The sequence below is a fragment of the Phoenix dactylifera genome, unplaced genomic scaffold (genome assembly GCF_009389715.1).
Source record: "Phoenix dactylifera cultivar Barhee BC4 unplaced genomic scaffold, palm_55x_up_171113_PBpolish2nd_filt_p 000097F, whole genome shotgun sequence".
Lineage (NCBI taxonomy): Eukaryota > Viridiplantae > Streptophyta > Magnoliopsida > Arecales > Arecaceae > Phoenix > Phoenix dactylifera.
In genome coordinates this window covers 929,004-947,500 of record NW_024067681.1, presented here as the reverse complement: position 1 = coordinate 947,500, position 18,497 = coordinate 929,004, and the positions used below count along the sequence as shown (strand labels likewise).

The 18,497-nt window shown below is 36.5% G+C and overlaps 1 protein-coding gene across 1 annotated transcript in view; it reads right to left on the bottom strand.

The window, feature by feature from the left end:
- LOC103699003 (glutamate receptor 3.1-like) overlaps positions 1–16,352 on the bottom strand; it is a 65,319-nt gene extending 48,967 nt beyond the window's left edge. Inside the window, 10 exon segments of the mRNA XM_039116524.1 lie at positions 209–383; positions 475–533; positions 1,168–1,269; positions 2,432–2,520; positions 7,067–7,167; positions 10,967–11,027; positions 11,103–11,164; positions 13,791–13,864; positions 15,033–15,125; positions 15,478–16,352. Of these exon segments, the coding sequence (XP_038972452.1) occupies positions 209–383; positions 475–533; positions 1,168–1,269; positions 2,432–2,520; positions 7,067–7,167; positions 10,967–11,027; positions 11,103–11,164; positions 13,791–13,864; positions 15,033–15,125; positions 15,478–15,903 (1,242 nt within the window). The 5' untranslated portion in view covers positions 15,904–16,352.
- Positions 16,353–18,497: the final 2,145 nt, after the last annotated feature.

The following is an 18,497-nucleotide window of genomic DNA, read 5'->3' as shown; positions in this document are numbered from 1 at the left end:
CATCTATAGAAGTAATCAAACATGCGAATATGCAAACTAAGAAAACACCCTACTATGTGTCAACTAGAAAGAAAAAATTCTCTCTGGTGAGACGGAAAATAATATTTTAACAAATCACTAGAGAAATGAGCTCCTTAAAAGTGATTTTAAGACATTTATCATTGTAAGATAAGTGCTATCAATACTGTGGTGCTTTGATGTAACTTACTTGGAAAAACACTGCCCGATGCTTTGCCATAAAAACAGCTGGTGTCAATAACGCATAAAGCTTTTCATAAAATTTGGGATACTCCAAACCATGTTGTGTCATAAGAATAAAGAGACCGCTTAGTGCCATTACACTAATAACACCCCCTATGTCGTATGACCTAGTTAAAAAATCACTGAACATAGTTGGAAAATACAAGGTCAGGCTCCTATCAAGTATGCAAACTGATTTACTTAACTGAAAACGAGGGCTTCAGCACTACTTACCTTAGTATAGCAGGATTTGTCATATAAGGTATTACGATCTGGTGAAGTGAAACAAGAACCTGAATATATAGATATGGAGGTTAAATGAGGAAACTAAAGTTACATGAGAAAAATGAACTGAGAAAATATAAATTTAAGAAGTCCATGAGCAAATATTATAACAAAAGACCATTTTAAGCTCAACAAAATCAGAGTAACATTGACAAAAGATAGTAGAAGAACAAACATGTTCTTGCTTCAAACAGATCCAACCGGAATCTAAACCCAAATAACCTAACCTAATCTACAATATATCAAGCAAGTTGAATCCATGAGTTTGCCATTTTTTCTAGCAAAACTGCCATTTGTTTTTAAGTAGAACTTATGTGAAGAAAGAAAAACCATGTCCAATTGTTGAACTACCTCTAACAAATTTAGTTTTTAGTATTTACATCTTCCAAACTATATCGCACCAGACTCACTTAACTTGTCAATAATTTTAAATAATTTGTTTCTCAACATGCATTTGCATGTGATCATGTACCAGTAGTTAAAAAAGGTCCTGGTTACACTTTCTATATTAGAATCAATCACCTAGTTTCATAATTTACCCTGGCAGTAAATGACTAAAATGATAAGAAAAGATCATACAGATTATAGAATAATGAAAATGACATTAAAGAGCAAAGTGACATGAATTTAATAAAAGAATACCTCCTTGTACACATCGAGAGGAAGCTCTAGTTTAAGAAAGGATATCCATGCTTTGGTGAATTTTAACTTGAGTTTTTTGGTGATATGACTTGTAGATGAGACCTGAAGAACATTAAAGCAATAGCCAATTAGAAAAATGGGCAGGACTGGAAGCACCAAACATAGAACTTATGAGGGAGATCCGAAGCATTTAAGAAACTTTAGCAATGATCACAAGATAAAAGAATCACATGCAAAATATATGCTGCATGCAGTTAAACAATTCTTTTAATTCTCTCCTTTTACTTAGGCGTCTAACTTCTTAGGGAACCACCGTCCCAAGAATCGAACCTAGAACCACCTCCATGTGGCTTGGGGAGGAGCATGACCACTTGGTAATTGCCCAATTTGCAAATTGTTAATTTACTTAGTAGCATGTAATCCTCAATCTCTCAAGGACATATTTCAAATTCATATGAGTCATGTTTCTGTTTGTTGATATGGCAGAACAAAGGTTAGTTAAAAGGTGCTCCTAGAAACTAAGGTGAACAAAGTAAAGGGACCTGTGGGTGAACCTTTCATGGTTTCAAATTTAACCAAACATCCCTGATAACTTAACATTTTACAAACAATATTTGAAAAATAATTAACAGAAAAATGGTGATAAACCTAAGTACCTAATCAACATTCACAAAACTGTTCATCACAGTGACTTGAGAAGATCAATGACCACAGGATGCTCATAATGTAATTACATTTAACTTTTTACTCAAGCTTTTCAAAACAAGCTTAAGTGTTCTCATCATTAATAATATCTAGATTAATGAGAACAATGTATTTCTAGTAGCTAGAGATATCTAGATAGATAAAATATGATACTATAGACATAACTAATCCATAGCAAGGACATTGTTTGGCTTTACTTTGCTATTTGTGGTAAGGATCAGATTTAAGGAACATAACAAAATGCAACCATTTTTGTTTGTGGGTGTGAGAGAGGAGAACAAAGAAAATTTTTGCTGTGATTCTTGAAAAAAATGAATCTGTCTTTCATTATACTTTGTGCTTATATATTTAATATGCACATCAAAAATAGTCTTCTTGTTTTCTTAATGTCAAAATGGTAAACAACAAACATGTAGTGGTATCCTTGTACAAAAATTTTTCAAGTCTTCTTGTTTGTTCTACCAAAATAAGGGTATCACTATATATGTAAAAACCACAGACATAATTTAAGATTTAACAAGATTTTGAGATAGATATGGAGTAAACATAACAAACTTACCTCATTATTTGTGTTCTCTGAGTTTCGGCATTTTGCATCCACAACCATTTCATAGGAAGACACCTTTCCTGCTTCCTTTGATGAAAGACCTACAATTATGTCAAAAGTTGGAAAGGTCATCAAGAGACATAACTTAAACTAATCCTACAAAAGTAGCAAACTCAATAAAAGCACACATATGAATGTTCAATGTAGCGTTTGGATGCAAGTTCTTAGTCTGTTTGATTCCTTTGTTTTACGCAAATAAGATTTTATAAAACTTAGATCACTATTCTTTTCTTTAAATTGTATGTTCGGCTAGATGGTAAATCAAATATTAAGTCAAACAAGTGTCTTATTAGCCCAATTTTGGGGTTTTTGGGATATCTCCAAACTTCCATCCCCTCCTCTCCACTTCATCCACCCCTCCTCTCCCATCTCTTCTTCCTCCCCCTCCTTGTGTGCCTCTTCCCATCAGTCTTGCTCCCCATTCCCCACCCTAAACAATCCTCTTTTCCACCATTCTCACCCTAATATTCCTCTCCTCCCACATTTTTACCTAGCTCTTCCATCTGTCCTCTCATCTTCTTTCACTTCCTCTTGTTCTAGTCCTCCCATCAATAACATATAAACAAAAGTCTTTGAAAACCTAATTTTTCATATCAAACAGGTTTTCAAAATTAATTTTCATAAACTGATATCAAAGCAGACCCTACAATTTGGATGTTAGACTAGATTTTGGGATTACAATACTTAAGCACCAAAACCAAACAATTACAAAAGAACCATAGACATAAGACTATTTACAGAAGAACTAACTATAGTCTATAGGCACAACAATTAGAATCAATTACAAGAATATCCATAGAAGTTTCAATCAAACTATATATGATTTCTTTATTCTAAACATAGGAGGAATGATAAATAAATACCAACGTAAGTAGCCACTGAAAACAAGCTGAGTTTGTGTCCCAAGTCCAACATAAGGTTTTACCATTTCAGCTAGGATTTATAACCCATTAAGTTAGGATGCACCTAGCCCAAGCTAATACCTTAGTTTAGCTGGTAGAGAAGTTCTAAAGGATCAAATTATAACACTTTAGTACCTGGACGTGAAACCTAAATCTTCAAGGAAAGGGAAGAAAAAGTAGAAAGAAAGATGAGAGCAAGGATAGAGAAGGAAAAGCCTATTTTCACTCAATTTTCACCATCAAATCACCACATCAGTTTGTATTACTTTTCATGACAAAGCCATCCTACTTTGAGCTCAAGAAATAAGCAACCGAAGGACTAATAAGATAAGCAGAGACAGAGACATGACCCAGGCAGCTGGATACATTTTATTCACTTTCTTCTATCTTCTACGTTTGCACTTCTTTTTTAATCTTTTCTCCTTATTTTTCTCTCTTCTTCTTCTTTTCCTCGCCTCCTATCATTACAGCCTAGCGTGACCAATAAGATAAGCAGAGACAGAGACATGACCCAGGCAGCTGGACTACACTGTTACATTTTATTCCTTTTCTTCTATCTTCTACTTTTGCACTTCCTTTTAAATTATTTCTCCTCATCTTTCTCTCATCTTCTTCTTTTCCTCGCCTCCTATCATTACAGCCTAGCGTTCCAAACCACACAGCATAACTGTACATTGTCGGCACTTAATGTTACGTAGCATTGAATAATATATTACAGAAAGACCTACAATATTCCTCTTTCTCTAATTAATACTGGCACTCATTGTCTGCATATGTTCCACTCTCCAATATTTGGATACCTTTCTTCGCATTCACAAAATGAATTTACCTAATGTTGCATTTGTCCTTGACATACATAAATTTGTTCGTCTAATGAGCAATTCAACCAATCTTTTTTCACTGTCATAAGGAAGAATAAGTAAAGTTAGAACTGCCAGCCAAACGATGATGAGAATGTGGCATGACAGATGAAACTGCTGGATAGCTAAAAGACCTTACCCCTATAAATACCATTTCGAACACTGGCTACCTAGCCTCCCTAGTAAAGGATTTCCCTCACATTATTTTAGATACAAACCTACAACAACTACAAGAGGCAAGGCTGATAGTTGTCATCCGAACAGAGGCTTCCTAGAGAGCATAAAAAAGGACATCCCAGTGCACGAGACTTCCCCTACTATGTTGGAGACAGTCATATGTACGCAGCCTTATGCTCGCATGCGGAGAGATTGTTTTCATGCTTCAAACCTGTGATACCTAGGTCACAATAGAGCAACCTTACCGTTGCACCAAGACCCACTCTCAGCTTTCCTAGAGAGCTTCAATTGTCCTTCCAGAAAAACTGCTAGTTCCCTACGTGAGTCCATATTTCAGTTTTATGCACGCTTAAAAATATGAATATGATATTCTCCTTTTGTATGTAAAACATCCACCAAAGGGCACTGACATGGCTTAAGATTCAAACCAACCGTCCAGGATAAAGCTAACAAAGTTACTTGGATACAGCAAAGATGGCTCTCTTGATCCTGAGGATTCTGCAATAGAATCATCCCACAATTTTCATCTGATGGGGAACAAATATGAACCAGCAAATCTTTTCTCATATCTAAAAGCCAGACAACTAGGAGAGAACCACTAGTTGTTCTGAAAGCAATTCATCTTTCCTGATGCAACATACAACTCTCAGTAAGTGACCTACCTTCAGTCTAAACTTGGATACAGAAGCAATCTTTCATTCCTCAACTTGCAAAGTGAACTAAGATTTAAGAACAGAAACATGAGCGTACTATTGCAGAGAAGTATGCTAGCATGCAAATGCTCCTTCCTGCATGCTGATGTATTTGTGTTTATAGTATGTGCAATGCTAATTAGGATTAAAAGCTGAAACATATGAGTTAATGATACCATATCACACAGAACCACAAATTATGATCAGGTGAAATCATGTAGATCACATTCCACAATAGCAGGAGATGCTACAATAATAATTTTTGGTTAGCTAAATCAGTATCAAGAGAAGATCAACTTAAGCATCTACAGAAGCAAACTGAGTACTATTTGACATGATATTCAGAAAAAGTCAACAATCATTATAAAGAATATTGTGGATACCTATACTTTAGCTTTCTATCCAAAGGAAAGCTTGACAAGCTTATTAGTTTCGGTGCTACCACAAATCCTAATCCTAACGATAATAAAAGCAGCTATATTTCCCAACTTTTCAAATCCCATAATAACCCTAATTAGGTTTCTCCTTTAGAAATTTAAATCATGATATATGTTTATACAAAAGGATCCTAACCTGGCTGCACTCTATGTAGCAGTCCAAGAAGGAAACTATCCTTAATTGGGATTTCCATGACACCATACATAGTAAGATTCCAATGTCCACCAAAATCCAAAATCATAAAGATTATTGGTCATACCAAAACTTAAGCCAATTGGATCAAGAACTTCAATATACCATATAAACCTTAAACAATTTCATGACAAAGGCATATTTGCACCGCCTATATGTTGAAATCATTTTAAAATTTATTCTGTATCCAAAATCTTTAGTAGTAGCCACATGCATTTTAACTATTTACCAAGAAAAGAACCAGAGTTCTTCCAAGAAAATGGAGAACATGAAACACTGAAATCTTAAGCCTGTAGAACAAATGATTCCAAAGTAAGTAATAATTCTTGCATGAACACTTCAGATGAAAATGGAAATGGAAAAATAAAAACTTCATGGTTCAACAAAGAAAAGGCAACTTGTATAGAACAGATCTGTTTTATCTTTAGATCCACATAACAGCCTCCATTGTAGAACATGTTAATGGTAAAATAAAATTCCTTTTTTGACACTTATAAAATTTGTAGCATTTGAGTTATCTAGAATACACCAAATGCATAAGTGGTTGTACATATAAGAGAATTAACATAATTACAAAAGGGGGCAGCACACCTTATAACAACTACTAGGTTAATCTTTTATATCCTCTCTGCCATTAATAAATAGGATTTGAAAATAACCAAAAATAATAACGAAAGCAAATATTTATCTTTGCTGCTTCCCAAATAATAAATGAATAAAATCTAATACCCGGTAGGCAGCCAAATATCAAGGCAACCCAAAAACAATAAACTCTACAATCTAATAAATATAAGGAGACATTTCAGAAAAGTAGTTCTACATAAAAAAAGGCATCCCAATGCATCTCCTTCCAATGTGGGTCTAGAAGAGTCAGATGTACACTGACTTAATTAGCATACAGAGAGGTTGTTTCCATGTTTTGAACCCATGATACCCAAGTCATCATGGAGTAACTTTACCATGGTGCCAAGACCCACCTCAAAAAGTTGTAGATATCATGCAAAAATGAAACATGTCATATCAACTAATATATTTAAGTAATCATTTAACAATATTCGTACTAATACATAAATCAATCTCGATCTGCTAATTTATCCATGATAAAAAAGATTAAGATGAGTGCCTAGACAAGCCCAGCAACATGGGTACGGCAGTCTTCTTTTAAAACATCAAACTTCAAAATATGAAATTGTTCAGTAGAAAGTATAAATTGTGCCTTCTGAATTTAATAGAAAAAAGTAGAGTATATAAAATCCTAGCATGAGGAACTTAAAATGATTACACTACCAATACTCTAAAATAAAATAAAGAGAAGTTAATGCTCACCTGACTGACTCCACATCTCGTAACCTGGTTCTTTATCAACTTCTAAAGGAGGGACACTCAATAAAATGTTGTACATAATGTGAATAGCAACATCTGTTCTGCTACACAAAAGTAATAATGAGAAAACGAGAGTATTAGGAATTGGGAACTGAAGCATGCAATATGTCAATGGCTTCTGCCTAATACATTAAACAATATCAACAGTTCCTTATCTGAAATCATGAAAGAGCAGATACAAAATAGAAGCAATATGCAAAACATAAGCAGCTTGTTAATCAGTCAATTTACACATTATATGTGAAAACTCTCCACATGTGGTTTGTTGCAGACTGACTCTAACACTTCAAAGCAACCAAATATCAAACATTAAATCGGAAGAATCACAATGCCCTCCTCAAATAGAAAGCTTCCCTTTACCCTTTGATGTGCAAAACTGCGAACAATCATCAATTTAGAACAGTACATGGTCACAGCCACCAACCAAATGCCAGCAGGTGCAGTCAAAAGGATATAATAAGAACCATTCATGAGTGGTTGAATGAGGATCGCCATATCTGAAACACCCAGCGTATTATCCTAAGTCTGCTATATCTAAATTCTGAGACTCTAGTCCCTTGACAATGGTAAGAAAAGGAAAATTTCTGCCGGCCTTAAAGGCGCAACCAGGTAACCTAAAATGTTGTAATTTCAGATCTGAGCTACTTAAAGGGGAAAAGATCATACACACTAAAACAAGGGAAAGAGATAGGAGAAGGAAGAGAAAAGAGAAAGAGAAGTCGCAAAATAAGAGAAGCCAAGCAACCCCTGCTCAATTTAATGTTATTAATATAAACATATCAAATGTATTGAAGGGATGTCTAGACCAGTCCACAGAAGTATGTCATTAGGATTAGTATCACTATATTTTAAGAATCATACTAGGGTTATTTTTGGGTGCCAAATTTCAGCAATTAAATGAATGGTTAAGGGATGAAGAAAGGAATTGAACATATTAGATTGGATTTTCTGGACTCAATGCCATTGAAAGGCCCCCTATCTGCCACATGTATAAACCAGGAAACGAAATATCCAAAAGGAGGTCTTATACAGATAACTTATATGATGGACCATCAAAGCTCAAAAAGGCTGATGCACCAAAAGCTATATTGGAGTAAGCCTGATGGAAGATACCTCAAGCATTATGTGAAGATCAACAGGTGTAATGGAACACACTTTGCATGACCATCATACCACCAATATCATCCTATAGAGGCATATAAGGTGACGCTTGACTTAAGTGTCCAACGGACTCAAATTTTGAAGGTTATGACAAGCCACGGTGAAAAAAGCAGTTTTGTGCACATTAGTCCAAAAGGAAACTTCATAAGCATCAACACAAATAGAATTTTCAGATGAAACTACTTCCATTGCATCTGGCATTGAGCTAGCTTTCAAAACATCTTGAATCTCCCAAATCAAAGGTTTGATGAGGAAGTTTTGACTGATTTATGAAAAGCTATCAAAGTTGACAGTTCCAAATATTTTACAAAATGTCATTCCATGAATCATTAACTAAAAGAAAATTTTCCAATATTTTTAGAAATTTTTTTGAATTTATCGCTTCTACAAATTCTTGTTAGATAAGTTAGAAGTCCTAGAAGACCTAGAATACTATTTTTTTTATACTTTCTCTTTATTTTCTTAGATTGGTTGTATCCTATGATTACTAAGAAAGCCATGTAATCCCTCACTCAGGAACCAATCATTGAAATTAATAAAATTTTCTTTGAGACTCTTCTAAATTCTTGTAGAGGCGAGAACATGGTATGTGGTACCAATACTGGCACACATATTGGTTGGCGGGCAGTACCGAATAGTACTGTGTCATGCCGATCCGTGGCAAATCAATAATGGGGGAGCCAACGAGGGAGAGGGAGAGGGAAAAAGAGAGAGAAAAAGAGAGAGGTAGGGAGAGGGGGAAAAGGAGGGGGGAGAGAGAGAGGTGGAGGGAGGTGGAAAGACGGCTGAAAGCCCTTGGTTCCCCTATATCGAATGAAACAGGGGCAGGGGGCCATTTTCTATTTTCTGGTTTTTGATAGGAAGAGAGAGAGAGAGAGAGAGAGAGAGAGAGAGAGCGAGGGAGGCGGAGAGAGAGGGAGGGAGTGTGAAGGGAGGGAGAGAGGGAGAAGTGTGAAGGGAGGGAGAGGGAGAGGGAGAGGGAGGGGGGAGAGACGCGAAGAGAGGTAAGCGAAGGGCCAGAAGCCCCCGATTTCCCCTGTTTTGAACAAAACAAGGGTCGGGGACCTTTTTTTTTATTTTTTTGGTTTCAAAATGGAGTCAGCAAGTGCTTCCGGGATCCGAGGGCTTCTAGTCCTGCATCCACTTCTCTCTCTCTCCTCCCTCTCCCTCTCTCTCCCTCCCTTCCTCCCTCTCCCTCCCTCTCTCCCCCTCACTCTTTTTTCCTCTCTCTTCCCTTTCTCCTGTTTCGCCAAATTTCTCAAACCGAGGGGTAAAACCATACTAGTTCGCCCCTAATATAGCTCGTTACGCCCAAACCGGATGGTTTAGGGCGGTATAGCATTCCTTGGGTGAGAGGCTAAGAAGCCATAGTGTGAAGCCATGGTTCGAGATGAGATACTAGTGCTGGTCTGGATTCCTCTATTGACCATGAAAAGATTGAGGTGAGAGGCCAAAAGTTCAACAGGAAGAGAAGATGCGAGGTCTTCTAGTTACCTTTAGTCTTAGATTAATCAATTCTTTTGCTTCTATTTTTGGCCACAACGCGGCACGTTGTGGCATTTTTGGCAACCGGTTCGGTCCGGTCCGAACCGGACCAGGCGCCGACCGGTACGGCCCCGGTACCAGTTCAGTGATCCTTGTACAGTACTAAACCAATAAGGTACCAATGTTGGTACTTTATACCTTGAACAAAAGTTTTATAAGTGGTTATTTTCTCACCAATGTCACTAGGCAACTGAATTGGAGAAGAAGCAAGATAATGGTAACTTTCTTTTGAGATAGAAGGATAAATAAGCATTAATAAGCCAATAATAAGATAGTCGATCGAATACTTGGAAAGAATTTCAATGAAGGAAAGAGATAGCTTTAAATGAAAGGAGTTGTATTCATCTCTAGCCCATAAATAAGCAAAAAAGTTATATGAAAAGGCACCCTATTGTCCAAAAGTAATCTACTCTGTAGTTAAGAACACCTGCCTTTGATTTCTATGGTTTTGAAGGATAATTTGATCTAACAATAGACAGATACCTCGTATTGTAATTTTAACTCGACTGATGGTGACATAATTTTCTTATTATTTTTACCCGCAATGGTACATTAGGTGGTTATTATGGTCAAATATGTCAATTCAGTTATTAGAAGAATAGTTAAAAGTTCTCAGGTGATCATATGTTTGGTCATTTTTCCTAGATAATCACATTCTTATATAATTCATATCACATGGTACAAGAGTGTCCAATTCATCATCTGCCCTATAACACTCCATATACCATCTGATAAAGAAGGAAAAGATCAATTATTAAAAGCACCAAACACAGCAATTCTGTTTGTAGCTTTAACTCTTAAATAAGCATCAACTAGAGAATTATAAGGCTGATCACACACACTTAGAGAAACCACATTGTAAACATGAAACAAATGTCCATACCTCTCAGAAAAGAACATAACCACTAAAAAATGAATCAACATTCATAGATTGGCAAAGAACACCAAGTGCATAAAATTCAAATTAAGCCAGCTTTAAGTTCAAAATTTAACATTTGATCATAGATAAAACTGATCGGTGATTTAGACTATAATTATTATGTGCAGAGATGCATGAAAACAGCAATAATATAAGAGACATGCAGTTAACACATTATCCAAAGCTATCTAATCCCCTCTTTAAAGTTTGAAGCTTACCTTGCTGTTGATAGCTCTTCATCATTGTTCAAATTCATTTTTCCAGACTCTTTTAAAAGTTCTAATACAAAAAGTTAATCAGAACGAATCTTAAGAAAATAACTAATTGCAAAAAATAATAAGGTCAAATAATTACCGAATGAAATTTTTGACACAAAGTTCTTGGCAATCTTATCCAAGCTTGTATAGGTGAAGTAACTGCAATGGAAGAAAAAAAAAAGAAATACTAAGATGACAAGAAATCACCTTCATCACATAGATTAACAACATGATAGGAGATGCAAGTGGCACTGCATAGTGCATAGGCTTTACAAAAAGGGAAAAACAGAAGTTGAAGATCTTGACTTTGTACATCTATATGTATTTAGGTTGGAAACATGATATCAAATGACAAGATCAAAAGAAATATTAATATGAGCACTTCAAAAGGACAACTTATCAAAATCTTACAGTTTCAGATGTCAAATAAAAAGGAAAGAAGAATTACCTAAAAATGCATGAGCTACAAAATCTCACAAAAATGAAATAATAGCCATAGTTGTCAAAAAGCCTAGGTAACCCCAGGTGCCTCCAACACCCTAGGCGATAATACAGGAAATTAGGCAATTGCCCAATTGACAGACATTGCACAAAATTCACAAAATAAATGTATTTCTTATTGATCAAAAACTTGCACTGCCTTCAAGAAGCTACCCATATTACATGACACAAGGATGACCATTAAGAAAGCTTTTTCATCATAGTTTAGTATTATTACTTGTGCAAAACTTATAAAATAAAACACTGTTTTGCAGATGATAGAGCACACATTCTCTATTGGATGTGGATATGGGTTCAAATCCCATAGAAAACACTAGAAAATGAAAATCAATCAAGTGCAACTAAGTACACATTATGAAAAGCAAATGCCTAAAATAGTCAATGTTTCCACCAAAAATAGTCTTTTATTCATCTCTTTGTATCTACAAAAGGCGAGCAAAGAAACATCCGAGCCTTTGGATTGACTTGGATGACCTGGCACCATGACAGAAGCTTCGCACAATCATTGAGCATCATTGGAGTTTGTCGAGTTTTGGGTCTAAGTATCATTGTTTTTTTAATTATAGTTTCTGTTTCAGTCCATGGCTGAATTTAATGACTAGTTTAGTCGCGTCTTATTAAAGAGTCAAGAAGGCATTTTAGGAATTAAATAACGGGTGGATTAGCAGCATATCATGATCAATAAAGCTAAAGTACATGCCTTTTAAGGTTTCTTTATTTTAGGGTTTTAATAAGCATTGTATACAAAACTTTTTCATCAACAAATTCAAGGTTCTTTTACTTTTCTCGGCCTGTGAGGCATGAAATGTGGGTGTCAGCCCTAGGGAGTGATTCCATATCATACTGGTGTGAGATTTACTTTCTCTTCTTCTTCCTTCTCAATAATGTTCCTTTTAAAACTTCTTTGTTTTAGGGTTTTTATGGACATTGTACGCAGAATTTTTCATCCATGAAATCAAGGTTCTCTTTCTCCTTTCTCTACAGGTGAGGCATGAAATATGGGTGTGAGGCTCTAAGGAGTGATTCCCTACTGAACAGGTGTGATATTGGTTTGTTTTCTCTTCTTCCTTCTCAATAATATCTCCTCGTTGTATTTCTTTTTTTTTCTTTTCTTCATTTTCTCCATATTACAACAAAAAGCAATCACCCTTCTAGTCTTGCTGTCATTCCCTTATAGCAATCACTTTGCAACTATCAATCAACACCTACTTCAGACTTTGATCAGTCCAAAACCTGATCTATGTGTTCCAATCAGATCTGCAACTTCTGAAGACCTGACAGCCCTCCTTCTTTGGTTATGGAAAAACTTGCAGTAAATCAGCAAATCATAAGCCTAGTCCTTGGAGCGCATCAATTCTGGCTATAACTAAAAAGAAAGTCTTGAATCTTGGGCTGTTGTACGCAATCTACGAGCAAGAAACAGAAACAGACTGGATCTAGACAGCGATTGCAGCATATTCACCTATGCGACCAAAGATTCATTGCTTTGCATCCTTCAAAGAATTCTGTAACTTTCAACAGTTTTGTAGCAAGATCATATACTTTAATTGAGAAAAGCAATTGTTCGAATCTGATTTCAGCAAGTGGCATTTAGGCATCTATATCAAGCATCTTCTTTGCATTAAAATAGGTTGTAATTAGTGTCATAAGCATAGTAGTTTCTTAATTTTAATTTCAGATTGCTGTTTAGTGTCGCATAGTATCATATTTTCAGACATTGACAAGGTTTGCAATCTCAATAACGGATCCTATACCATTACCATCTTAGTACAGTATTGGTATGCCTGGTATGGAGGTCGGTTCAGCGTACTAATACTCAGTACATCCCCCATACTGCGTACTAAATCAATACAGTATGCCTGCCAGGCCTGGTACAGTGTACCATGTCCACAGAATTTAAATTTACATAAGTTTGGGTTAGTGTTTATCACATTTGTTTGGCATCATTTATTTGGTTCCCTAAGGTTGTCCTATGTCAATTAGCCACCACCATTATCATTAGCTACTGTATCTGATGATAACACTTAAGTTTCCATGTAACATATTCAATGAAAATTTCCACAAAACAAATATTTGGCAAAAGCCATTCGATTCAATTTTTGTAAGGGAAATAGACTACTGCGTCTGTATTTGGTGACTACATTGCACTAATTCGTACCTAACTACAATCTTCTAAAAATGTCCAAATGAATTATGATAGAATAAAGCAAGTTAAAGCCCACATTCTATACACGATCCACTAATACAAAATCTAGCAATACTGCAAAAAGAAAATATAACATACCGTACATCTATGTACTTGAAATACTTGGCTGCAAGCAATTCTAGCAATGGATCAACAGGAGATGTAGCATAAACCTACAATCAAATGAAAATATAAGAATTTAAAATGAGAAAAAACTTATCGGTAAGCTAACTGAACAATCAATGAATTGAGCAATATAGGACAGATCAAAATATGCAAACAAAATGATTCTACTATTTTACCACATGTTTGTAAACTTAAAATAAGCACAAAGTTTTTGATTATTACATTCTACACGACATCCACTAGCTCTTGGGAATCATTCCAATTGACTACAATTTGATATTTATTCCCTTTTGAGTAAAGCTTACTCCTACTTGTTGATTTCAATGGCCATTTTATATTAAGTACCTGACGGACTTGCACACAATTGTGTAGAAAATAGAAATAAGTTTGTACTAAAAAAGGCAGAGCTATGTGGAAAACACTGGCTTAAGATACATTACTGGAGAGATAGTATCCCGTTATTGATTTTGAACTCGAGAGAAGTAGATACTCTTTCCTCATAAGAGGTGATTATGTGAAATATATACACACACACATATATAAATACATATATATATACACATATATATTCACTTCAATCAAATATCCCAATTGGAAGGTAATGGTAACCAATAATATTGCATGAAATAATAGGGAACTAAAGATACAAAAAAGTACGCTTTTTCTACTTAGTGTGCAGCCGGAAATCTGGGGTGAGAGCGCAAGCACAATTGGGGAATAGAAATATATGGCTAACACAAGATGCTCCTAGGACCATATAGTAATGAAAAGGTAAATATCAGATCAGTTAGTATTTTTCAACCATAAAATTAATACCATTCTATTGACACAGATTTTAAAGCAAAGCATGTATGAGTGTTCAACTTTTCAGTATATAGTTCGTCCAGCTCTTTAAAAAGAATTGTTCTTGTGAGTGTGATGGTCAATGTCATTTTGTCATATATTTGAAAATGGGTAACTCTATGTACACAGGTACGAGGTTAACGGTTGGTTTATCACATACAACAATCCAACACAGCTCTTGCAATCTAATCCATGCAACACTTAAAAGAACGATACGCGAGCTAGAGACCTTCATGTTACTTTAGAAATTTAGTGACAGAAAACCATCCATGTAACTAGGAGAACATTCATCAGATAATTACAACAATTCATCAATATGTGCACCATAATCATTAACATATATAGTAGAACAATGAGCGGCAAAAAACTTACAATGTTATTAAGAAACCTATGGTAAATAGCAGACTGAAACCTCCCCTCCTTTCCCAGCTTCACAAAATCCATTATTGCATCCAAAGCAACATCCTGAAATGCATACATCCGTCAAAACACTATCAACTCTCATGATTCACTGCTCCTAAAAGAACAGATATACCAACATTATTTTGCTTTCCAATAAACTACCATTGACGATGTTTTAAAAAAAAAAGAAAAAGTTAGAAAGGTGAAAAAATAATCATAACAGCGATCAATCTGTGGCCCTAATATGTTCCAAATTGACATGACAGCTCAAAATTAATTGACATGCACAAGGTTAGTAATAAACAGCCGCAATTTTATTCGTTTTCTTTCAAGTAGAAGTAACACTTCTCCATAACATAGAATCAACAGGCCACTAAGGGTGCAAACTTTATAAAATCCAGGCAAAAGGACTTACTTTGAGAGCATCCGCAGATTGGTCCGAGACGGCAATCTCGATCAGGGAGTTCACGAACTCATCAAACCTTTCTCGTAGCCACGTCCTGAACACCGACTCCGTATCCTTGTCCTCCCCAACACCTCCAGAAGCAACCGTCTTCGAACGAGATATAGCAGAAGAGGAAGGGATTTCGGGGAGGAGAGGGACGAAGAAGGATTGGAGGGAAATGAGGGACTCCAGGGAGAAATCGAGGGAGGAGGAAGTTGTGAGGAAGGAGAGGAGGATGGGGAGGTTGTTGATGTGGGCTCTGGAGGAGAGCAGCTGGTGGCCGAGGGTTTTGAGGTCCTCAAGGGTTAGGGCATCTCCCGTCTCCTTTCTCTTCTTCTCCTTCTTCTTCGCCTTCTGTTGGCTTTGCTGCGGCTTCTTTGCCGGAAGAGAAGCCATGGCCGGAGGGCGCGTGCAAGTTCTCAAGGGTTGGAGAAGAGAGAGGGAAGAAAGACGGAGGCTTTCAGCTCGTTATTTATAGGGTAGAGGGAGAGGGTTTTGCTGCGAGGGTTGTGAGGCAAACGAATTAAAATAGTTCGAGCCCGATCGAGTCTTGGTCCGGCTCGAAATCTCTTCAAGCTCAGTTCATTTAGTTTCAAATCGAGCCTGAACCGAGCTTAAACGGAGCTGAGCTCGATTGACAGCCTTGGCTATCTAAATTCTTATTTGATGGACTTAGGATCTTTAAGTGACTATTATAGCTCATGAGCCATTAGATCCTCATCTGACGGTTGAAATATAAACAATAGATAAAGTTATACATAAATAAAATATAAAAGCAACATGGCATTGTTATAGTTTGTCTTATTATAAAATGCGTTCAAAAAAATATAAACAATAGACAAAGTTATACACAAATAATCAATATATATTGTATTTTTGTTTTTATTGATATATTAATTATTTATAATTTAGTCTACTGATTTTTTTTATTGAGCTTAATCAAGCCAAACATGATTTAATAGGGCATAGTTTACATGTTGCTAATGTTGGTTGATGGTTTCTAGAATTTGCCAATAATTATATAAAATAATGATTTTAAAAATTAATAACAAGATAAATTAGAAAAATAAATAGAAAGGAGGGCGCACCAAGAACGGGGCGTATGGAAATAATATTTTAAGAATGAATTTTGTTTTGTTGTACAAGTTCACTACAAGATTGTTGAGGTACAATGAATCCGACTTAACCCAAAGTCTCCTTTGATGAGCATGACCATATAGAAGGCCGATATAATGGACTCCATAGATTTGTTCGAGAAAGAGAGTAAGAAAGGCTGAAGAAAAAATTGAAAAGGAGAAAGGAAATAGAATGAAAAAATAAACCAAGAAAAGGCTAGTGGAGGCCTATCGCTCGGCATGGTAGCACAAGGCTTATTTCAAATATGTTGTGTTTGAGACCTAGCACCTAGAACCTTTTATGGGCTCAGTCCAGGTAACCATCGAAGAGATCCATAAAAGTACTCATAATATATATATATATATATATATATATATATATATATATATATATATATATATATATATATATATATATATATATATGTATGTATGCATTATATTGTTGTAGTTCAAATTTGGCCCGAGGGTGACCACGCCGGAGGAGTCGGAGGAGCCGTCGGTGGTTGAAAAAAGAAGACGGGGGACCACCTCCAGCGCGACAGCGGCGGATCTGCATAAAGTCTCACCGGTGTTTCTGGTGAGAGCCATCCGACGATCAAATTAGAGTGGGATAAATTTGGTCCAGCCAAAAAGTTCTTTATAAGTTACCTGATCGAGCTATTTATAGTCCCGGTGGAGAGGCCCAGGTATGGTCGGAGTAGTCATGGTACCGTCCTTTGACTGTCGAGAGCCAACTATCGAAGCGTAGTATAGTGGTGCTGTAATGTACGGCCACGTAGGAGGGCGTACGCACGCACATGGGTGCGGTTGTTGGCAAGATCGAGCCCGTTGAGAGGTCATATCATGCATTTGATGAGGTCGGCTAGACGGGTGTGGGGGTAACTCGGCTCTCTGGGTTCCAAGGTATGCTTAGTGAAGTGCCTCGAGCTCGAGGGTCGAGGCGCACTACTAAGTAGGCGCCCCGAGCTTGGTCAGGACGGGTCGGCGAATATTGGAGGCATCCCGAACTTGGTCAGGGGAGTCGGCAAATATCTGAAGCTGATGGAGCTTTTGGCGGAGTCCGAAACTGAGCTGGTTCTGGGCCGGTTGAGGATTCAACCGAACGGTGTTGGCGTTTATTGGGCCAAAACTGGGCGGCCGATTCACTTCGCCCCCCATCATATATATTATGAGTACTTTCTTTGTCAAAAAGTGGAAAATCTTCCTGTCCGTTCCTTATTGATGGTAACACATGAAAATTTACCTTAACCTATTTCCAACTAAGAATCCCGACTCCTCTAATCCCCCCGCATCTGTTCTCACACCGTACTGATAATATCTCAATGGATGAAGAAAGCTTGATGGGTGTTCCCATTGTTTCATCAAAAAGCCTGCAGCAATAACGTATGCATCAATTGCTCCTTTACGATCATGTAAATATTGTACGTCCACTGCCACAACATCTAGATGACGAAAGAACAGGTCCCTGTTTCCAGGGATCTTGGTAGCATTCAAACTCAAGATGCAGAGTAATTCAAAAATCTTTGTTCCAACATTAGTGATAATAATTGAAAACATAAGGCTATGCACTTTCTATGCTCATAATCTTATGACACAACCCAGCTTTAAAAATGAGAAAAAGAGGACAAGCCTACCTGACACCACAATGAGAACCTCTTACAGCTTTTTTTCAGTGTGAAGAACGTTTATAGTTGACTCTTAAATTAATATATCTATCTTCTTTACAGTGATATAATTAACGGCAAGATTGCGTTATCCCCACACATTATAATAATTATACATCTAGCAAGAACTTCACAACAAAGGAAAAAAGAGAAGAAAAACCTAGGTTGAGACTGTGCAGTTGGCTACCTCATGATAGCTCATCATTCC